This window comes from Macaca fascicularis, chromosome 1 (genome assembly GCF_037993035.2).
Source record: "Macaca fascicularis isolate 582-1 chromosome 1, T2T-MFA8v1.1".
Taxonomy (NCBI): Eukaryota; Metazoa; Chordata; class Mammalia; order Primates; family Cercopithecidae; genus Macaca; species Macaca fascicularis.
Genome location: NC_088375.1, coordinates 119,417,319 through 119,441,908, shown reverse-complemented (window position 1 = coordinate 119,441,908; position 24,590 = coordinate 119,417,319). Strand labels below are relative to the sequence as shown.

The following is a 24,590-nucleotide window of genomic DNA, read 5'->3' as shown; positions in this document are numbered from 1 at the left end:
TTCAGCAGACTGGATCTGGTCCAGTTCTTATCGAGAATGCCAGAGCCTCACTCACCTTGAAAGATGGTCAGGTTCTTATCAGGAATGCTAGTTTCTCACTTTTAGTAACCTTGGGAGACATCACTTCAAGGAGATAAACAAGTAGTTTCTTCTTTTGATAGTTAGGAATTCAGCCTAGTCAGCTATGTTAGGAGAGGTCCTCCTTCTGCTATGTGACTTGGGTCAGCTTATTAAGGGAGACAGGAAGGTAGGGGAGAGAATATGCCTTGATATGTGAGGCTCATGGGGTCTTGATTACCATGTCTGTGGTCTACCGGGGCTGAATCCCTTCCCTATACTGTCTCATTTCTATCATCTTATAAAAACTTAAACCATTAAACTGCTTAAGCTGCTATACTATCTCTGTTCTTTTCTTAAGTAGCAGTCTATTTTTTCAGTTCTTATCTCCTCACCTATTACAATTTAGCTATTGGCCTAACTGCTTTTTTGACTTGGGTCACACTGAACTCCTTATTAACAAACTTAAGGGCTTCTTTTTTATTTGCATATCAAAAATAATTTAGGACCTCCATTTACATCGTATTGTGTTTCTTTCTGATCATTTATCTATGAAAAAATATATAAACACGCACACGTGTACACATGCACACACACAAATATGCCTGTACATAGATATATATAAAAAACTTGGGCTTGTGATAGATTGTTTTATTCAAAATGTATGCTGCCCTTTTCTATTAGGGTCCCTCCCAAAGGAAGAATTAAATATTTCCACCTTGCTGACTTCAGATTTGGCCAAATGTTTTATTTTGCCCAATGGAATGTGAGCAAAAGTGGCATTTCTGAGAGGGTGTTTTAAGAGACACCACATGGTCTTCCCAGCCTCTCTTTTCCTTTGGCCTTGAGACTGACATAGAAGTTGCTTCTTCAGCCTAGATTCCTGGAGATGACAAGAAGTAGGGTAGAAACCAGTCTATAATTGACATGTAATGTGGTTGAGAAATAAACTTCTCTTGTAATCCACTAAGATCTGGGGTTCTTACTACAGTATAATTTAGTCTAAACTCATTGATATCAGGATTTGTTGTACACATAAATTTATATTGTTTAATAAAAACACATTATGTTTATATTTTATAAAATATGAATACAGAAAACTACAAAAAGGGTAAAAATAGCCTACAAACCCATGTCTCAGAGTTTACTGTTTTTCCATCTGCTTTCCAACTTTCCATATACTCAGATTGGACTAATAGTTATAGAGATAATACCTTTAGGTGTTCTTCTATTTAAAAAGTGTCCACTTTTATTGCATTGTCTATACTATTGTTACTTTTTGGAAATTTCTTTGGTGTTTTTTCTAATGCTGTAAAATATAGTCAGTATTTATGAATGTACATGAGGTCATAAAATGAAGGTATAATTATAATCTATAGACTGATTATCTAGCTAATGATGAATGCTAATTATACATACATATATACATTATCATGTTAAATTACACTTTTTTTTTTTTTTTTTTTTTTTTGGAGACAGAGTCTTGTTCTGTCGCCCAGGCTGGAGTGCAGTGGTGTGATCTCGGCTCACTGCAAGCTCTGCCTCCCGGGTTCATGCCATTCTCCTGCCTCAGCCTCCCGAGTAGCTGGGACCACAGGCACCCACCATCATGCCTGGTTAATTTTTTGTCTTTTTAGTAGAGACGGAGTTTTACTGTGTTAGCCAGGATGGTCTTGATCTTCTGACCTCATGATCCACCCACCTCGGCCTCCCAAAGTGCTGGGATTACAGGCATAAGCCAGCATGCCTGGCCTAAATTACACTTTTATACACATTTTAAGAATGTAAGTAATACATACAAATGTAAAGGAAAATGTTGATGGAATTCTAGAGCTTACATCCCAGAATAACTTTTATCTATTTTGGGCGTGTATCACTTCATATGGCTCCTTTATGAAAAAAAAAAAAAACAAAAAGAACCATAGTCAGATACACTTACACATACCAAGAACGATAAAGAAAGAATACCTTTGAAAAAATGCCATATTAGTTACTTTAAACTTTAATGTACATATTATATTTGAATTTATCAGAAAAATAATTTGAAATTGGAATTGCAGAATTATTAAACTTAAGATAGATATTTCTTTACAAAACATTTAATAGTTCTTGAAAGAGTTTAGATTCTAAGGTGAAGAAAACAGACTGAAAAACATTTTGAAGAGGGAGGAAAGTTGTAGGTACCAGTGTAGTTTCTTTTAATTAAGCTTTTTATTTTGAGATTATTGTAGGTTTACATGCAGTTGTAAGAAATAATATAGAGAGATCCCATGTATCCTTTATTAAGTTTCCCCCCATGGTCACATCTTACAAATTGTAGGATAATATCACAATCAGGATTTTGACATTGACACAATTAAGATACAGAACAGTTCCGTCTCCACAAAGATTCCTCATGTTGCCCTTTTATAGCCACATCCACCTCCCTCCCTCACCCCTGGCAATCATTAACATGTTCTCCATTTCTGTAATTTTGCCATTTCAAGAATGTTATATAGATGGATTCATACACTATGTAACCTTTTGTGACTGGCTTTGTTCCTTGGAGATTTATCCAAGTTGTTAGTCCAACCTGAGTGTGTAGAAAGTTGGAAAGCAGATAGAAAAATGTAAATAATTTTTTTAGTTTTTTTTGCCAAGTAGTATTCTGTGGTATGGATGTTCCACAGTTTAAGAGTTTGCCCAGTCAAGGGTACCTAGTTGTTTCTAGTTTTGAGCTATTATAAATAAAGCTGTTATGAACACCAGTGTACAGGTTTTCGTGTGAACCTGTTTTCATTTTTCTGAAACAACTAATGGTATGGCAGTTGCATATTAGTTTCATAAGCAACTGCCAAACTATTTTCCAAAGTGGTGGTACCATTTTACATTACCATAAGCAATGTATAAATGATCCAGTTTCTCTGCATCCTTGCCAGCAGCAACTTGCTATTTTTATTTTAGTTATTCTTGTAGATTTGTAGTCATAATTCATTGTGGTTCTAATTTGCATTTTCTGCTGTTGAACAGTGTATTAGTGTATTCTCATGCTGCTAATAAAGACATACCTGAGACTGGGTAATTTATAAAGAAAAGAGGTTTAATTGACTCATAGTTCCTCAGGGCTGGGGAGGCCTTAGGAAACTTACAATTATGGTGGAAGGGGAAGCAAACACATCCTTCACATGGCAGCAGGAAGGAGAATGAGTGCCAAGCAAAGGGGTGAAAGCCCCTTATAAAACCATCAGATCTTGTGAGAACTCACTATCATGAGAACAGCAGCATGGGAGCATGGGGTTAACCAACCTTATGATTCAGTTACCTCCCACTGGGCACCCTCCCACTGGGTACCCTCCCACAACATGTGGGGATAATGGGAACTACAATTCAAGATGAGATTTGTATCTGTGTTTTTATTTTTAACTAATTTTCTAATTAGACTTGTTTTTACCTGTTGAATTTTGAGAATTCTTTATATAATGTAATTATTAGTCCTCTGTCAGAGGACTTAGTCCATTTGTGTTGCTATAACAGAATACTTGAGACTGGGTAATTTATAAAGAACGGAAATGTATTTTTCTCACAGTTCTGGAAAATGGGAAGTTCAAGATCAAGGTGCCAGCATCTGGTGAGGGTCTTTTTGTGGCATCCTCCAGAGGGAGAAATGCCCTGTCTTCATATGGTGGAAGGCAAAAAGGCAAAGAATAAAAAGAGGGCCAAACACGCCTTTTTATGATGGGATTCCTGCCACCCATAAGGGCAGAGCCCTCATGGCCCTGTCACCTTCCAAATGTCCTACCTCCTAACACTGCCACAATGACAACCAAATTTCATCATGAGTTTTGGAGGTTACAGACATTCAAACCATAGCATCAGATATGTGGTTTGCCAGTGTATGCTCCCAGTCTATAGCTTGCCTTTTTATTCTAGCAGTTTTTTTGCAGAACAAAAGTTTTTAATCTTGATAAATTTTAATTTTTCAGTTTTTCCTTTTACGGATTGTACTTTTGATCCCAAGTCTAAGAACTCTTTGCCTAGCCCTAGATCCCAAAGACTTTGTCCTGTGTCTTTTTGTAAAAACTTTAGAATTTTATTTTTTATACTTTATGTCTTTGATCCATTTTGAGTTAATTGTTACATAAAGCGTGAAGTTCAGTTTTTTGCCTATGGATCTCAGATTGCTCTATCACTAGCTGTTGAAAAGACTACTTTATCTCCATTGAATTACTTTCAAACTTTTGTCAAAAACTAGTTAGGCATGTTCTTATGGATCTATTTCTATGGTCTTTATTCTGTTCCACTGATCTATGTGTCTCTTCACCAATATCACTGCCATGATTATAGTAAGCCTTAATATCAAGTAAAATGATTCTCCTCCTTTATTTTTCTCTGTCAAGATTGTTTTGGATGTTTTAGTGCCTGTTACTTTCCATATATGTTAGAATAAATTTGTTTATCTTTACAAAAAAACCTTGCTGGGATTTTGATAGAAAATTTGTTAAACCTATAGATCACAGTTTGAGGAAAATTGACATATTTGTTGAGTTTTCAAATCTATAGCATGGTATTTTTCTCCATTTGTTACATATTTGATTTCTTTCATAAGCATTTCACAATTTTCATTATATAGCCTCTGAACCTGTTTTGTTAAATGTATATCTATTTCATTTCCTTTTTTGCAATTGAAAAAAATAGAAATTTATTCTTTTTATTAATTTTTAATTGACAAATAGTAATTGTGTGCATTTATGAGGTGCAATGTGACATGTTGATATACGTACATGTACATTGTAGAAGATTCAATCAGGCTAATTAACATGTCTATGACCTTACCAGCTTATCATTTTTTTGTGGTGAGAACTTTAAAAATTTTTTAACAATTTTGAAATACACAATATCTTATTATTAGTGGTGGTCATCATGCAGTGCAATAGATTGTGTTTTTAATTTTGTTTCCTATATGCTCATCATTAGTGTATAGAAACATGGTTGATTTTTGTGTTTATTTTGTATCCTGTGCCCGTGCTAAACCTATTTATTAGCTTGTTTTTATTCTTTGTGATTTTCTATGCAGACATTTGTCATCTGCAGGATGACTGGAAAGGATAAAACACTAATATTAATAAATACAATAATAATAATTATATTTTATTTTATCCTTTCCATACAGTGTGATTTAATTTCTATTTATTTATTTATTTATTTATTTATTTTTGAGACGATGTCTTGCTGTGTCACCAGGCTGGAGTGCAGTGACGTGATCTTGGCTCACTGCAACCTCCACCATCCGGGTAATTCTCCTGCCTTAGCCTCCCGAGTAATTGGGACGACAGGCACATGCCACCATGCGCAGCTAATTTTTGTCTTTGTAGTAGAGACAGGGTTTCACCATGTTGTCCAGGATGGTTTCGATCTCTTGACCTTGTGATCTGCCTGCCTCGGCCTCCCAAAGTGCTGGCATTACAGGCATGAGTCACCATGCCTGGCCTTTATTTCTTTTTCTTGACTTATTGCAGTGAGTGACTAGAACTTCCAGCACCATGTGGTAGACATTATAATAAGTGGTGAGAACATACGTGCTTGCAGTATTGATAAATGTAGGGAGAAAACATTCAATTTTTGAATCAAGTATGATGTTAGCTATATATTTTTTTCTAGATTTAAAAAATCAAGTTGATGCAATCTCCTTGTACTAATTTAATTAGAGTTTTTAAAAATCATGAATTGGCACTTGATTTTATCAGATGCTTTCTCTGCATTGATTGATATTATCATATGATTTTTCTTTTTAGCTTGTTGATATGGTGAATTACCTTAGTTGATTTTTGAATGCTATTCCCTAGAATAAATCCCATTTGGTGTATGACATATACATATGGAGAATATGTTTCATTTACCTTTTGTATTTTTTGTTTCAATTTCATTTAGCTATGCTCTGATCTTTGTGATTTCTTTTCTTCTGCTGAATTTGTGTTTGGTTTGTTCTTGTTCCTCTGGTTCCTTGAGGTGTGTCCTTAGATTGTCTCTTTGTGCTCTTTCAGACTTTTTGACGTAGGCGTTTAATGCTATGAACTTTCCTCTTAGTACTGCTTTTGCTGTATCTCAGAGGCATTGATAGGCTGTGTCACTATTATTGTTTAGTTCAAAGAATTTTAAAATTTCCATCTTGATTTCATCGTTGACCCAAAGATCATTCAGGAGCAGATTATTTAATTTCCATGTATTTGCCTGGTTTTGAGAGTTTCTTCTGGAGTTGATTTCCAATTTTATTCCACTGTGGTCTGAGAGAGTACTTGATATAATTTCAGTGTTCTTAAATTCATTGAGACTTGTTTTGTGGCCTTTCTTATGGTCTGTCTTGGAGAATGTTCCATGTGGTGATGAATAGAATGTATATTCTACAGTTGTTAGGTAGAATGTTCTGTAAATACCTGTTAAGTGCATCTGTTCCAGGGTATAGTTTAAGTCCATTTTTTCTTAAATGATTTTCTGTCTTGTTGATTTTCTGTCTTGATGACCTGTCTAGTGCTGCCAGTAAAGTATTGAAGTCCCCCACTATTATTTGTGTTGCTATGTATCTAATTTTTTTTTTTTTTTTTTTTGAGACTGTGTCTCACCCTTGTGCCCAGGCTGGAGTGCAGTGGCACAATTTCGCCTCACTGAAACCTTCGCCTCCCAGGTTCAAGAGATTCTTCTGCATCAGCCTCCCGAGTAGAGTAGCTGAGATTACAGGCACCTGGCACAATGCCCAGCTAATTTTTGTATTTTTTTAGTAGAGACAGAGTTTTGCCATGTTGGCCAGGCTGGTCTCGAACTCCTGACCTCAGGTGATCCGGCCTGCCTCAGCCTCCCAAAGTGTTGGGATTACTGGTGTGATCCACCACGCCCAGCCTGTCTATCTCATTTTTAAGGTCTGGTAGTCATTGTTTTATAAATTTGGGAGCTCCAGTGTTAGGTGCATATATTTTTAGGTCTGTGATATTTTCCTGTTAAATAAGTCCTTTTATAATTATGTAATGTCTCTTGTCTTTTTAAACTGTTGTTGCTTTAAAGTCTGTTTTGTCTGATATAAGAATAACTACTCTTGCCTGCTTTTGGTGTCCATTTGCATGGAATATCTTTTTCCACCTCTTTACTTTAAGTTTATGTGAGTCCTTATGTGTTAGGTGAGTCTGTTAAAGACAGCAGATACTTGGTTGGTGAATTCTTATACATTCTGCTATTCTGTATCTTTTAAGTGGAGCATTTAGGCCATTTACATTCAACATTAGTATTGAAATGTGAGGTACTCTTCCATTCATTGTGCTATTTGTTGCCTGAATCCTTGATTTTTTTTCATTATGTTATTGTTTTATAGGCCTTGTGAGATTTATGCTTTAAGGAAGTTCTATTTTGGTGTATTTTTGGGTTTTGTTTCAAGATGTAGAGCTCTTTTTAGCAGTTATTGTAGTGCTAGGTTGGTAGTGGTGAATTCTCTCAGCATTTGTTTGTCTGAAAAAGACTTTATCTTTTCTTCATTTTTGAAGCTTAGTTACACTGGATACAAAATTATTGGCTGATAATTATTTTGTTTAAGGAGCCTAAAGATAAGACCCCAGTCCCTACTAGCTTGTAAGGTTTCTGCTGAGAAGTCTGCTGTTAATCTGATCGGTTTTCCTTTATTGGTTAGCTTGATGCTTTTGCCTCAAAGCTCTTTAGATTCTTTCCTCCATCTCGACTTTAGATAATTTGATGACTATGTGCCTAGATTATGATCTTTTGCAATGAATTTCATGGGTATTCTTCGAACCTCTTGTATTTGGATGCCTAGATCTCTAGCATGGTCAGGGAAGTTTTCCTTGATTATTCTCTCAAATAAATTTTCCAAAGTCTTAGATTTCTCTTCTTCCTCAGGAACACCAATTTTTCTTAGGTTTGTTTGTTTAACATAATCCCAAGCTTCTTGGAGGCTTTGTTCATTTTTTAAAAGTATTTTTTCTTTTTTGTTTCTTTTTTATTATACTTTAAGTTCTGGGATACATGTGCAGAATGTGCAGGTTTGTTACATAGGTATACATGTGCCATGGTGGTTTGCTGCACAACCCGTCATCTACATTAGGTATTTCTCCTAATACTATCCCTCCCCTTGCCCCCAACCCCCTGACAGACCCCAGTGTATGATGTTCCCCTCCCTGTGCGCATATGTTCTCATTGTTCAGCTTCCACTTATGAGTAAGAACATGTGGTGTTTGGTTTTCTGTTTCTGTGTTAGTTTGCTGAGAATGATGGTTTCCAGCTTCATCCATGTTCCTGTAAAGGACATGAACTCATTCTTTTTTATGGCTGCATAGTATTCCATGGTGTATATGTGCCACATTTTCTTTATCCAGTCTATCATTCATGGGCATTTGGGTTTGTTCCAAGTCTTTGCTATTGTGAATAGTGCTGCAATAAACATATGTGTGCATGTGTCTTTATAATAGAATGATTTATAATCCTTTGGGTATATACCCAGTAATGGGATTGCTGGGTCAAATGGTATTTCTGGTTCTAGATCCTTGAGGAATCACCACACTGTCTTCCACAATAGTTGAACTAATTTACACTCCCCAACAGTGTAAAAGCATTCCTATTTCTCCACATCCTCTCCAGCATCTGTTGTTTCCTGACTTTTTAATGATTGCCTTTCTAACTCGTGTGAGATGGTATCTCCTTGTGGTTTTGATTTGCATTTCTCTAATGATCAGTGATGATGATCTTTTTTTTTCATGTTTGTTGGCTGCATAAATGTCTTCTTTTGAGAAGTGTCTGTTCATATCCTTTGTCCACTTTTTGATGAGATTGTTTTTTTCTTGTAAATTTGTTTAAGTTCCTGTAGATTCTGGATACTAGCCCTTTGTCAGATGGATAGATTGCAAAATTTTTCTCCCATTCTGTAGGTTGCCTGTTCACTCTGATGATAGTTTCTTTTGCTGTTCAGAAGCTCTTTCATTTAATTAGATCCTATTTGTCTATTTTGGCTTTCATTGCAATTGTTTTTGGTGTTTTAGTTATGAAGTCTTTGCTCATGCGTGTATCCTGAATGGTATTGTCTAGGTTTTCTTCTAGGGTTTTTAATGGGTTTAGGTCTTAAGTTTAAGTCTTTAATCCATCTTGAGTTAATTTTTTTATAAGGTGTAAGGAAGGGGCCCAGTTTCAGTTTTCTGCATATGGCTAGCCAGTTTTCCCAACACCATTTATTAAATAGGGAATCCTTTCTCCATTTCTTGTTTTTGTCAGGTTTGTTAAAGATCAGATGGTTGCAGATGTGTGCATTATTTCTGAGGCCTCTGTTCTGTTCCATAGGTCTATATATCTGTTTTGATACCAGTATCATGCTGTTTTGGTTACTGTAGCCTTGTAGTATAGTTTGGAGTCAGGTAACGTGATGCCTCCCGCATTGTTCTTTTTGCTTAGGATTGTCTTGGCTATACAGGCTCTTTTTTGGTTCTATATGAAATTTAAAGTAGTTTTTTCTAATATGGTGAAGAAAGTCAATGGTAGCTTGATATGGGGATAGCATTGAATCTGTAAATTACTTTGGGCAATATGGCCATTTTCATGATATTGATTCTTCCTATCCATGAGCATGGAATGTTTTTCCATTTGTTTGTGTCCTCTCTTATTTCCTTAAGCAGTGGTTTGTAGTTCTCCTTGAAGAGGTCCTTCACATCCTAGTAAGTTGTATTCCTAGGTATTTTATTCTCTTTGTAGCAATTATGAATGGGAGTTCACTCATGATTTGGCTCTCTGTTGTCTGTTATTGGTGTATAGGAATGCTTGTGATTTTTGCACATTGATTTTGCATCCTGAGACTTTGCTGAAGTTGCTTATCAGCTTAAGGAGTTTTTGGGCTGAGATGATAGGGGTTTCTAAATATACCATCGTGTCATCTGCAGAGACAATTTGACTTCCTCTCTTCCTATTTGAATGAACTTTATTTGTTTCTCTTGCCTGATTGCCCTGGCCAGAACTTCCCATACTATGTTGAATAGGAGTGGTAAGAGAGGGCATCCTTGTCTTGTGCTGGTTTTCAAAGGGAATGCTTCCAGGTTTGGCCCATTCAGTATGATATTGGCTATGGGTTTGTCATAATCAGCTCTTATTATTTTAAGATATGTTCCATCACTACCTAGTTTATTGAGTGTTTTTAGCATGAAGGGGTGTTGAATTTTATCAAAGGCCTTTTCTGCATTTATTGAGATAATCATGTGGTTTTTACATGGTTCTGTTTATGTGATGGATTATGTTTATTGATTTGCATATGTTGAACCAGCCTTACCACCAAGGGATGAAGCCAACTTGATCGTGGTGGATAAGCTTTTTGATGTGCTGCTGGATTCGGTTTGCCAGTATTTTATTGAGGATTATCACATTGATGTTCATCAGGGATATTGGCCTGAAATTTTATATTTTTGTTGTGTCTCTGCCAGGTTTGGTATCAGGATGATGCTGGCCTCATAAACTGAGTTAGGGAGGAGTCTCTCTTTCTCTGTTTGGAATAATTTCAGAAGGAATGGTACTGGCTCCTCTTTGTACCTCTGGTAGAATTCGGCTGTGAATCCATCTGGTCCTGGGCTTTTTTTGGTTCGTAGGCTATTAATTACTGCCTCAATTTCAGAACTTGTTATTGGTCTATTCAGGGATTTGACTTCTTCCTTGTTTAGTCTTGGGAGGGTGTATGTGTCCAGGAATTTATCCATTTCTTCTAGATTTTCTAGTTTATTTGTGTAGAAGTGTTTATAGTATTCTCTGATGGTAGTTTGTATTTCTGTGGGATCAGTGGTGATATCCCCTTTATTATTTTTTATTGTATCTATTTGATTCTTCTCTCTTTTCTTTTTTATTAGTCTGGCTAGCAGTATCTATTTTGTTAATCTTTTCAAAATGCCAGGTCCTGCATTCATTGATTTTTTGAAGGGTTTTTCGTGTCTTGGTGTCCTTCAGTTCTGCTCTGATCTTAGTTATTTCTTGTCTTCTGCCAGCTTTTGAATTTGTTTGCTTTTGCTTCTCTAGTTCTTTTAATTGTGATGTTACGGTGTTGATTTTAGATGCTTCCCACTTTCTGATGTGGGCATTTAGTGCTATAAATTTCCCTATAAACACTGCTTTAGCTGTGTCCCAGAGCTTCTGGTACATTGTGTCTTTGTTCTCATTGGTTTTAAAGAACTTATTTATTTCTGCCTTAATTTTGTTACTTACCCAGTAGTCATTCAGGAGCAGGTCGTTTAGTTTTCACGTACTTGTGTGTTTTTGAGTGAGATCCTTTTTTTTTTTTTTTTTTTTAAGATGGAGTCTCAGTCTGCTACCGAGGCTGGAGTGCAGTGGTGCCATCTTGACTCACTGCAACCTGTGCCTCCCAGATTCGAGTGATTCTCCTGTGTCAGCCTCCCAAGTAGCTGGGACTACAGGCATGTGCCAGCATGCCTGGCTAATTTTTGTACTTTTTGTAGAGACGGGTTTTTACCATGTTGGCCAGGTTGGTGTTGAACTTCTGACCTCAGGTGATTGGCCTTCCTCGGCCTCCCAGAGTGCTGGGATTACAGGCGTGAGCCACTGTGCTCAGCCTTGAGTGAGTTTCTTAATCCTGAGTTCTAATTTCATTGCAGTGTGGTCTGAGAGACTGTTTATAATGATTTCCGTTCTTTTGCATTTGCTGAGGAGTGTTTTACTTCCAATTATGTGGTCAGTTTTGGAATAAGTGCTATGTGGTGCTGAGAAGAATGTATATTCTGTTGCTTTGGGGTGGAGAGTTCTGTACATGTCTATTAGATCCGTTTGGTCCAGAGCTGAGTTCAAGTCATGAATATCCTTGTTAATTTTCCGTCTCATTGATCTGTGTAATATTAACAGTGAAGTTTTAAAGTCTCCCACTATTATTGTGTGGGAGTCTAAGTCTCTTTGTAGGTCTCTTAAAACTTGCTTTATGAATCTGGGTGCTCTTGTATTGGGTGCATATATTTAGGATAGTTAGCTCTTCTTGTTGCATTGATCCCTTTACCATTATGTAATGCCCTTCTTGTCTTTTTTGATCTTTGTTGGTTTAAAGTCTGTTTTATCAGAGACTAGGATTGCAACCTCTGCTTTTTTGTTTGTTTGTTTACTTTCCATTTGCTTGGTAAATATTCCTCCATCCCTTTATTTTGAGCCTATGTGTGTCTTTGCACGTGAGATGGGTCTCCTGACTACAGCACACTGATCGGTCTTGACTCTTTGTCCAATGTGCCAGTCTGTGTCCTTTAATTGGGACATTTAGCTCATTTACATTTAAGGTTAATATTGTTATGTGTGAATTTGATCCTGTCATTATGATGCTAACTGGTTATTTTACCCTTTAGTTGATGCAGTTTCTTCATAGTGTTGATGGTCTTTACATTTTAGTATGTTTTTGCAGTGGCTGGTACCGGTTTTTCCTTTCCATAATTAGTGCTTCCTTCAGAAGCTCTTGTAAGGCAGGCCTGGTGGTGACAACATCCCTCATCATTGCTTGTCTGTAAAGGATTTTATTTATCCTTCACTTATAAAGGTTAATTTAGCTGGATATGAAATTCTGGGTTGAAGATTCTTTTCTTTAAGCATGTTGAATACTGGCCCCCCACTCTCTTCTGGCTTGTAGGGTTTCTGCAGAGAGATCCACTGTTAATGTGATGGGCTTCCCTTTGTGGGTAACCTGACCTTTTTCTCTGGCTGCCCTTAAGATTTTTTTCCTTCATTTCAACCTTGGTGAATCTGACAATTATATGTCTTGGGGTTGTTCTTCTCAAGGAGTATCTTTGTGGTGTTCTCTGTATTTCCTGAATTTGAATGTTGGCCTGTCTTGCTAGATTGGGGAATTTCTCCTGGATAATATCTTGAAGTATGTTTTCCAACTTGGTTCTGTTCTCCCTGTCACTTTCAGGTACACCAAACAAATGTCGGTTTGGTCTTTTCACATAGTCCCATATTTCTTGGAGTCTTTGTTTGTTCCTTTTCATTCCTTTTCTCTAATCTTGTCTTCACACTTTATTTTATTAAGTTGATCTTCAGTCTCTGATATCCTTTCTTCCTCTTGATTAATTTGGCTATTGATGCTTGTGTGTGTTTCATGAAGTTCTCATGCTGTGTTTTTCAGCTCTATCAGGTCATTTTGTTCTCTAAACTGGTTATTCTATTTACCAGTTCCTGTAACCTTTTATCAAGGTTCTTAGCTCCTTTGCATTGGGTTAGAACATGCTTTTTTAGCTTGGAGGAGTTTGTTATTACCCACCATCTGAAGCCTACTCTGTCAATTCATCAAACTCATTCTCCATCCAGTTTTGTTTCCTTGCTGGTGAGGAGTTGTGATCATTTGGAGGAGAAGAAGCATTCTGGTTTTTTGAATTTTCAGCCTTTTTGCTCTGGTTTTTGCTCATCTTCATGAATTTATCTATTTTTGGTCTTTGATGTTGGAGACCTTCAGTTGGGGTTTTTGCATGGGCATCCTTTTGGTTGATGTTGATGCTATTGCTTTCTGTTTGTTAGTTTTACTTCTAATAGTCAGGTACCTCTTCTGTAGGTCTGCTGGAGTTTGCTGGGGGTGTACTCCAGACCCTGTTTACTTGGGTATCACCAGCGGAGGCTGCAGAACAGCAAATATTGCTGCCTGCTCCATCCTCTGGAAGCTTCATCCCAGAGGGGCACCTGCCAGATACCAGCTGGAGTTTTCCTATATGAGGTTTCTGTCAGTCCCTGGGAAGTGTCTCCCAGACAGGAGGCACAGGGTTCAGGGACCCACTTGAGGAGGCATTCTGTCCCTTAGCAGAGCTGAGCACTGTGCTGGGAGATCCTCTGCTCTCTTCAGAGCTGTCAGGCAGGAACATTTAAGTCTGCCGAAGCTGCACCCACAGGTGTTCCTTCCCCCAGGTGCTTTGTTCCAGGGAGCTGGGAGTTTTATCTATAAGCCCCTGACTGGGGCTGCTGCCTTTCTTTCAGAGATGCCCTGACCAGAGAGGAGGAATCTAGAGAGGCGGTCTGGCTATAGCGGCTTTGCCATGCTGCAGTGGGCTCTGCTCAGTTTGAACTTCCCAGTGGCTTTGTTTACACTGTGTGGGGAAAACCACCTGCTGAAGCCTCAGTAATGATGGACTCCCCTCCCCCACACCCAACAAGCTCAAGCATCCCAGGTTGACTTCAGACTGCTGTTTTGGCAGCGAGAATTTCAAGCCAGTGAATTTTAGCTTGTTGGGCTCCATGGGGGTGGGATCCACTGAGCAAGACTACTTGGCTCCCTGGCTTCAGCCCCTTTTCCGGGGGAGTGAACGGTTCTGTCTCATTGGAGTTTCAGGCGCAACCGGGGTACAAAAAAAAAAAAACAAAAAACTCCTTCAGCTAGCTAGGTGTCCTCCCAAACACCCACCCAGTTTTGTGCTTGAAACCCAGGGCCCTGGTTGTGTAGGCATCCAACAGAATCTCCTGGTCTGCGGGCTGCAGAAACCATAAGAAAAGTGTAGTATCTGGGCTGCATAGCACCATCCGTCATGGTACAGTCCCTCACAGCTTCCCTTGGCTAGGAGAGCAAGTTCCCTGGTCCCTTGTGCTTCCTGGGTGAGGCAACACCCCACCCTGCTTCTGCTCACCCTCTGTGGGCTGCACCCACTGTCTAAGCAGTCCCAGTGAGATGAACTGGGTATCTCAGTTGGAAATGCAGAAATCACCCACCTTCTGCATTGGTCTCACTGGCAGCTGCAGACCAGAGTTGTTCTATTTGGTCATCTTGCCAGCCCCCTGCCCCCATTTTTTCTTTGTCTTTATTGGATTGGATTAATTTGAAAGCCTTGTCTTTGAGCTCTAAAGTTCTTTCCTTTACTTGTTCAGTTCTATTGTTGAAACTTTCCAGTGTATTTTGCATTTCTGTGTGTCTTTCATTTCCAGAAGCTATGATTTTTTTAATGATATCTATTTCTTTGGAGATTTTTTTTTTCACTCCTATCCTATATGATTTTTTAAGTTTCTTTAAGTTTGTTTTCACCTTTTTCTGGTGCCTCCTTGAGTAGCTTATCGATCTTCTGAATTCTTTTCCTGGCAATTCAGAGATTTCTTCTTGGTTTTGATCCATTGCTGGTGAGCTAGTGTGATCTTTTAGTGGTGTTATAGAACCTTGTTTTGGCATATTACCAGAATTGTTGTTCTTTTTTTTTTTTTTCTAGTTTGGATGGACTATGTCAGAGGAAAGATCTGGGACTCAAGGGCTGCTGTTCAGATTCTTTTGTCCCATGGGATGATCCCTTGATGTGGTGCTCTCCCCCTTCCCCTAGGGATGGGGCTTCCTGAGAGCATGACCACAGTGATTGTTATTGCTCTTCTGGGTCTAGCTACCCAGCAGAGCTATCAGGCTCCAGGCTGGTAGTGGGGAGTGTCTGCAAAGAGTACTCTGATGTGATTCGTCTTCAGGTCTCTCAGCCGTGGCTACCGGCACCTTCTCTGGTGGAGGTAGCAGGGCAGTGAAGTAGACTCTGTGAGAGTCCCTGCTTGTAGTTTTGTTTAGTGTGCTGGTTTTCTCAAATGCTGGTTATGCTGGCAGTGAAGTTGTGACGTGAACAGTTCAGGACCTCTGGTTGGCCAGGGTGTTACAGGTGGTGGAATTAGCTGTTGTTTTCCCCTTCCTCGGAGTAGGGTTGATCTGTTAAGAGTTGCTGTAATGCTTTGAGTTGGTTGGCCTCCAGCCACGTGGTGTTGCCTTCAAGAGAGCATCATCTGTGATAGTGTGGAGGGATACAAGCTTGGCCTAAGATCACCTGGATAAGTATTCAGGTTTCTCAGGTAATGGGCAGAGCCGTAGAGCTCCCATGAGTTTATTTCTTTTGTCTTCAGTTACTAGGTCAGGTAGAGAAAGACCATCAGGTGGGGACAGGGTTAGGCGTTTCTGAGCTCAGACTTTACTTGGGCTGGGCTTGCTGCCACCATTGTGAGGGGTGGGGTAGTGGTTCTCAGGCCAATGGAGTTAAGTTCCAAGGGGGATTATGGCTGCCTCTGATGCTTTGTACAGGTCGCCAGGGAAGTAGGGGGAAAGCTGGCATTGACAGGCCTCACCCAGCTCCCACACAGCCAGCAAGGCCAGTTTCACTCCCTCTGTACTCCCACAACAGCCAACAGAGCCAAATTTATATCCAGACCTCCAGTGTGTAGGGCTGAGATCTTGCTTTAGCAGCTTTCAGTACTTCCCCGTTCAGTATGATACTAGCTGTGAGTTTGTCATATATGGCTTTTATTATGTTGAGATACATTCCTTCTATACCCAGTTTTTTTTAAGGGTTTTTAATCATGAAGGGATGTTAAATTTTATCAAAAGCTTTTTCAGCATCCATTGAAATGATCATATGGTTTGATATGATATATCACACTGATTGGTGTATGTCAAATCATTCTTGCATCCATGGGATAAATCACACAGCCATGATGGTGATCTTTTAATGTGTTGTTGAATTTGGTTTGCCCATATTTTTTTGAGGATTTTTGCATCAATGCTCATCAGGGTTATGGGCCTTTAATTTTCTTTTTTTAATGTGTCTTTGTGTCTGGTTTTGGTTTAAGGGTACTACTGGCCTCATAGAATGAGTTTGGAAGTATTCCCCTCTCCTCTGTTTTTCAGAATACTTTGAGCAGGGGTGGTATTAATTCTTCTTTAAATGTTAGGTAAAATTTTGCAGTAAAGTCATTGGGTCCTAGGTTTTTCTTTGTTGGGAGACTTTTTATTATAGCTTCGGTCTTGCTAGTTGTTATTGATTTCTTCAAGTTTTGGATTTCTTCAAGTTTTGGATTTCTTCATGGTTCAATTTTTGTAGATTGTATGTGTCTAGGAATTTATTTATTTTTAGGTTTTAAAAATATTGGCATATATTTACCTCATAGTAACCACTAGCGATCCTTTGAATTTCTGTGGTATTGATTGTAATGTCTCCTTTTCCAACTCTCATTTTATTTATTTGAGGCTTCTCTCTTTTTTTTTTTTAGTTTGTCTGGCTAACGGTTTGTCCTTCTGTATATCTTTTCAAAACAATAAACTTTTTGTTTCATTGATCTTTTGTATCATTTTCTTCAATTTCATTTATTTCTGCTCTGATCTTTATTGTTTCTTTTCTCCTACTAACTTTGGGTTTGGTTTGCTCATACTTTTCTAGTTCTTTAAGATGTGTAATTAGGTTATTTGAAGTTTTTCTTCTTTTTTGATGTAGATGTTTATAGCTGTATATATCCCTCTTAGTACTGCCTTTGCTGTATCCCATAGATTTTGTTGTGTTTTATTCCAATTATTTGTTTCAATAAATTTTTTGATTGCCATTTTAATCTCCTCATTGACCCACTGGTCATTCTGGAGCACATTGTTTAAATTCCATGTGATTTTATAGTTTCCCAAATTCCCTTTGTTATTGATTTCTGGTTTATTTCGTTGTTGTCAGAGAAGATACTTGATGTGATTTCCATTTTTGAATGTTTAAAACTTGTTTTGCGGCTAGCATATGGTCTGTCCTTAAGATTGATTCATGTGCTTAGGAGAAGAATGTTTATTTTGCAACTGTTGGATGAAATATTTATAAATATCTATTAGATCCTTTTGGTCTATAGTGCAGATTAAGTCCAGTGTTTTGTAGTTTTCTTGTTATGTGTTTTCCTCAGGCTTCAGATCTTTTTACCAGCTCAGTGTAGAGCCCTGGTGCCTGTGTGTCTGTCTGATAGGATAAGCTGTGGTTATTTATTTTGGCCATTTTACCAGTCTTTTCAAGCTCTGTTACGTCACTTGCACAGCTTTGTGAGTGCAAAGATATAAATATCATGATTTGGGATATTCCACTTACAGGATGATGAGAGGAGCCCAGAGAAAAAGATAAAATTTACCTGGTGCTCTTAGTGAGTCTCTTTTTGTGCTTTGTATTCTTATAGGGGAATCTTCTGTTCAAGAAGTTTATCTTTTGACTTTATTTCTAGTATGTTCTGTTTATTGGCAAGGATAACTAATTCTTTATGGTTATGGTTGTGCCTCCTTTCTCCAATCGAGAGAGACCAAAATATAAACTTAAGTGGTTTTTCCGACTGATCACTCATTATGCATTTTCTAGGCATCTTTTTCCTGGATTGCCTATTTATGTCCTCAAATCTCTTCTTACAAAATTCAGGTATATTAGTGACCTTTACTTTCATTATTATATATTTTCATTTTCTTTCACCAATACTCTACAAGTAGTAATAGGGTGAGGAGCCACAGTGAGTGGGGTCAAATGAGCACAATTGTATATTGTGGCTCTTACTAAGCCTCACTAGTATTAGAGATTATAGCATGAGATTGTATGATTTTGTTGTTGAATGTATTTTTGCCAGTTTTTAACTACTTGTGTTTCTTTTCCTCTCTTCCTCTCTTGCTTTTTTTTTTGTTGTTGTTGTTAGTTTAGGAGAAGGAAGATTTTGTAATCTGACTTTACCGTCTTTACCAAGAAGTTTGATTTATTGCATTTCAATTATATATACTTTAAATTTCTTATATAATTTTTCTGTTTGATCAATCATGAGCTAAAAGGAGTTATGGGTTCTGTTACTACTATCTTTCTCTTCCTTTTGAATTCTCTACTAATTTTGCCTTGCATATTTTGATGAATACTATTTGTTGTACAAAAGTTTATGCTAATTCATTTTTTTTTGGAAATAGTATACTTTATTTTTGTCTTTTTGCCCCCAAATCAGCTTTATCTGGTGTTCATGTTGTGACCCTCACTTTCTTATTGTATTTGTCTCCTGTGTTTTTGTCTATTTTTTATTAACCTTGATTGAATCTGTAACCCAAGAGTCTTTTTTTGACTAATAGGTTAGTTTTCCTGATTGTATTTGTTGATGTGATATGTATCAGTTTTGAATTATTCTTATGTTTCTGTAATAAACTCTATTTGGTCATCATGTATTTTTAAAATATGATGTTAGATTATGCTGGCCAATATTTTATTTAGCATTTTTATGTTGATATGCGTAAGTTGAATGGTTTGTACTTTAACTTCATTATTGTGATAAAAAACATATAACATTAAGTGCACCATCTTAACACTTTTTAAATGTACCATTCAGCAGTGTTAAGTATATTCACCTTGTTGTGCAACAGATCTCTGGTAGTTTTCCATCTTGTAAAACTAAAAGTCTATACCCATTCAACACGAGTTCCCTTTTCCTCTTCCTCCCAGTCCTTGGCATTTGTACATTCTGTTTCTGATTTTGAATACTTTATATGAGTGGAATCATATGGTATTTGTGTTTATGTGACTGGCTTATTTCACTTAGCATAATGTCTTCAAGGTTTATCTATGTTGTAGTATGTAACAGGATGCCCTTTTTAAAGACTGCATAATATTCTATTATATGTATATACCATAGTTTCCTTATTATTTTTCTCTTGATGGACATTTGAGTTACTTCTACCTCTTGCTATTGTGAATAATCCTGTAATGAAAGCGAGTGTGCAACTATCTCTTTAAGATCTTGCTATGAATTCTTTGGGATATATTTCCAGAAGTGGGATTCTTGGATCATATGGCAACTGTATCATTAATTTTTTGAGAACCTCTATATTGGCCATAGTGACTGTACCATTTGACATTCCCACACAACAGTGCATAAGGATTCTAATTTCTTCACATCAGCATTTCTTAAGTCCTGTTCATTTGATAGTGGCCATCCTAATGTGTGTAGGCAATATCTCATGGGGCTGTGATTTGCATTTCTTGTATGACTAGCAATGGTGACTATTTTTAATATGCCTGTTGGACATTGTATATCTTCTTTGGTGGTTTAATTATTCAAGTCTTTTGCCCATTTTTGAATTGGGTTAATAATAATTTTAATCCAATTTTTTGTTGTTGAGTTGTAGGAGTTGCTTATAGATTCTGGATATTAACTCTTCATTGATTATATATTTTAATGATGTTTTTATCATCTTATTTTTCATTACATAGTAGTACTTATTTTCTTCCTTATTCTCTAAAGTGTGTGTGTGTGTGTGAGTGTGTCTTACGTTGGTTGATTTGGAAGGTGTATGTAGCCTTTTAAATTAGTTTATTGATTACCTTTATATTTTAAAATAATGTATCTAATACTGTCTCCTGTTTCATATTCCTCTGCATATACAATTTTAGTATTTATTATTCTACATTGTCAAGATTGGTAAAAATGTATATTCTGTTATTTAACTATGATTCCTATATCTTTTTAACTTGAGCTTTATATTTACATAGATTCAGCTCATCTTTTATATGCAATTTTTTCCCAAGTTGTCAGTTAATATGACAATCCCCACTTTACCTATAAGCCCATTGGTATAGGAAACTGTTACTAGATGACCGTCTTAACTTCTAATTAAAATAGATTGGCTTTTGGGGATTATGATAAATCATTTTTCCTGTATCTTTCATTAATTTAATGGGGCCTTAATCTCTGCCTAGCAATGTGAAATTTGTTTACTATCTTGATATGGAGAGAGAGATTCAAAGTGTTCTAGTTGGTCCTTTCAACCTTAAAATCTCTTACTCTGTGGTCAGAACAAACATGGGGATTATTCCTTTTATTGAGTTTATTCAAACTATATACAGAGTCTAAAAAAATGAGCACAAGATAGGTTTATGGTTCCATGGGCTCACCATGAGGTAGACTCTGATAAAATTCTGATTATTGCTTGACACTGATATGCTTGCACTCTGATTAGTGAAAAAATAGTGGCATTATAGATTCCCAAGAATTAAGTTAGTTGATGTGCAATTACCCATGTCTTAATATTTTAATCCTTAGTGCATAATATAGTAGGAAGGATGTAGTATGTATTTGTTATATTATTTCAGAACTTTTCCACTAGAGTACCAGGCTTCCTTTTTATTCAAATGGCTATAGGCTGATAAATTTATTTAGGTCCAAAATTTGTTCACAAGGCTGTCATTATCTACTCTGGTTGCTCAAGTCAACCCTGTGTTTGCCAGGCCATATTACTGGCATATTTTACTTATTCAGATTAAATAGGAACCTTAAAGGTATGGCCATCTCTTTGGTCTAAGGGAACTGATGATTATTTAGCTACCACTAAAGATGCACATTCTTGTATGAACTGTTTCACACCTTGGAAACATATATTTTATTAGAACAGACTTTACCAAGATCTCCAGACCAGGAAAAGTCAGAATTGCAGAGACAGTGCAGTTGTGGGCAATGGTTTCTCTCTCTGTCCTCTAGAAGCCAAGATACATATTCTGAGAGTCATTACGATATTGCTGGTTTAGGAAATGTACTTTGTCTTAAAAGACAGCATGCCAGCCCCTTAGAGTATACATTCCAATTGTCACTATAACTGAAGATCAACCATTGGTAGATGATAGGATACATAATAAGAACAGTAGTAAATACTATTACATCAGTTTGCAGCCAGCTTCTTTCATAGTGAAGTGAGTTCTGTGGTTAGGAGCAATGCTGCGGGAGAGATAACATGGTGTATGCAAAGTATTCAGTGAGGATAGATACTGGCATAGACATCATGGGCAAGTTTTACTGCCTAAAGTTCTGCACACTTGGAGATTTTTACTTTCTAAGACATCTAATACTCCCTGGAGTTGTAAAAATTTTGTTCTTCAGATGGTTGTCATATTACAGGCACCCTACATATTCATTTATGTAGGCCAGGCTTTTCTTTTATCTTACTGAGTAAATTCTATCTAGTGATATTAGCATATCACTCTTTCCAATCTGACCACAGCTCTCCTTTCCGTTTTTATCTTGACTATACACATACCCTATTCTTCAGCAAAAGTTACGTATTATTTCCAAAGTATTGTGCTCTTTTCTGTATTTATTCATGTGATGATTTTTGCTTCTTTAGTTTTTCCTTTTACCCCTCGTCTCTACTTATCCCCTGTTGAAAACTTGTTCATTATTGCCAACTGAACTACACCTTTTCTCAACATGCATGGAAAAATCTAATTCTGCCTGTAAAGGCTCACAATATTTTAGATCTTTTTGCAACTTTTCACAGCTTAGTTACCTGTGCGTATCTCTCATTCTGTAATTTGTTCCATTAACTTTATTTTACAAATAAGAAAGCTGACATTCAGAGTTTTAAGAGACTTATTCAAAAGTCTACAGATATACACTAGAGACTGATTAGAATAAAGGAAAAGATAATCAAAACCAAATAATACCTCTGTAGAAAGGAACTAATTTTTCTTTTTTTCTTTTTATTACTTTATAAGATTGAGAGGTTAGTCATCTTTGTTAATACTCATTAAAAAAGATTTTGATAATATTCATTTGTGATCATAGTGATGATTATGTTATTTGTACTTGATATTTATTTTTAATAGGAAAAACTCAAAAGAGAGGCAAAAGAAAACACAGCTACTCTTAAAGAAAAAAAAGACAAGGTAAGAGCATATAATTCTCATAGTTTTAAAATATAAATTCATTTTCTAACATCTACTTAGAAATGATTTTTTTGTTTATAAGTGGGAAAATAGCAATAGCATTTTAAATATTTCATACAATTTCATTTCCTAAATTATTTCTTGCTATTTGTTAATTCAAAACCATTTTAGCTAAAAATTTCAAAATTTTTGTCATTTGGAGATTTAGAGGTTTCCTAATGCAGAAACAAAAAAGAAGAAAGAAAAGATTTCAGTTTTTCTCTACAATTCTTATTATAGTTTTAATTTAATTAGGTACTTCTGTGTTTCTTAAAATTTTTTTAATGTTAGAGGCAAAATATTTTCATAAACAATTCTAAAACTTATTTAGATTATGTCTAATTTTGGGTTTTGAGGGGGCATAATAAATGACATCCTGTTTTCCTCACTTATGTTCCGAACCAACTGCGAAAGACAAGGGAGAATAAAAATAATATTTTTATTATTGAAGACTTTATTAAAAAGTATCAATATTTTAAATACTGGAGAATGCAGTTTATATTTGAAGGCAAGAGGATCTCTTAATCTTGAAATCCCAAATTAGAAAAATTTATCTACTGTCACAAGTAGAGCTTAAATAGCATAGGTCTACCCACTTGATCGTCTGGTCTTGTAAAACTTAGGTTATAAAGGAGTACAGCAGAATTTATGTGTAATTCTTTTAGTTCTCAAGAGGAGGAATAAGGAAGAGATTGAGCTGTATGTGACCAACTTCTCGCTTTTTTTAAATTCACCAATCACATTAAGTAACTTTTTCTCCCTAAGGAACCAGGAAGAGGTTTGGAATGTTACCCTGGTGGTATTCCCTGCATATGGAAGGAAACATCAGTCATAGAGAAGAAGAATACCCCTCAGCTTCTAACCTATCTGATACTATAGGATTGTTGCAGAATAATTTTGATTTAGCAAATTTTTGGTTAAAATGATTAAGAATTTTCTTTACATATAGTGATATAGTCTTCTAAGTTCCCACAGAGGTTGCTATGATTATAGTTAAACTGGAAGGAAACGACACTCAGAGTAGTTTGAGAACAGTTCCTTACATTTTATTACATTTGGGTTAAAAGAGAATAAAGAAAAGATGTATTGAACCTGTAAGTGAATATTGAGTGCTTTGTATGTTTCCGACACTGTGCTAGACACTTGGAAACATTATATTTGGAGAAATTATAATCATAATAAAACTAGCCAGAATGGTTAGATATAGACTTACGGAAGTATCTAATTAATATAAGCAAATTGGTTAATCTCCAATAGTGTTTTCTAAATTTAGAATGTGTTCATATTATGAAAGTTTGTATCACATTCTTATAGAGATGTTTTGATTCATGTATAATTCTGTATGTTTCCATTATCAAGTAGATTAGTAAATGCCATATATTTTATCTGAGAGTCTAGATATATATGTTGGAAAATGAACCATATGTATGTTGCAAAATGAAAAAAATGATGAATGAAGAAATTTAACTAGGCTTTTTTTTTATTTTTATTATTTTTTTTTTTTACTATACTTTATTCCAACACTACTGAAACATAAGTCTTGTTAAATTTACCAAACGTTTCTGAGTTTCGACAACTTACTTAACTTCTTCGTGTTTCAATTTTCTCATCTATAAAGGGATAATAATAATACCTATTTCCTAAAGTTGTTATGAGGATTAAATGAGATGGTGTTTGTAAAACATTTAAAATAGTGCTTGGCACATAGCACATGCCTTATAAATGTTTGTTTGAAAAATACAACAGAGAAATTTGTGAATTTTCTGTCTACATGCATAACTATAAATGTTACATCCTTCCAAAAAAGAATGTAACTTGTAAGGAAGTACATGTTTCCATCATGTGTTCTGGAAAGGGATAGCTCAGTATTTTCACATGCAGGGGAATTTTCTTTAGGCTACCAGGGAAATGTCAAATTCCAGATATGGCCACAAGGTGGTGCAGTGACCTTAAATTGTCATTCTACTTGTAGGGAGAAACAATTTGTCCATGAAAGCAGTTACATTCTGGAGGTTCCAAAGTTTACCCCGATGAATCCAGACAGCAGTAAAAAAATTGCTTTCATCAAAATTTTGTCATCAACTATGATGTATAAATATGTAGGGA

The 24,590-nt window shown here is 36.3% G+C and overlaps 1 protein-coding gene across 4 annotated transcripts in view; it reads left to right on the top strand.

Moving 5' to 3' along the window:
* Positions 1-24,590, top strand: part of SYCP1 (synaptonemal complex protein 1) — a 110,796-nt gene that overhangs the window by 77,584 nt on the left and 8,622 nt on the right. For all 4 annotated transcript variants that reach the window (XR_010583610.1, XM_045365098.2, XM_045365107.2 and 1 more), the window contains one exon: positions 22,386-22,445. Coding sequence is in view for 3 of the 4 variants with exons in the window: in XM_045365098.2 (XP_045221033.2) it covers positions 22,386-22,445 (60 nt within the window). In the remaining variant the exon portion in view is untranslated. The remainder of the gene's footprint in view (positions 1-22,385; positions 22,446-24,590) is intronic.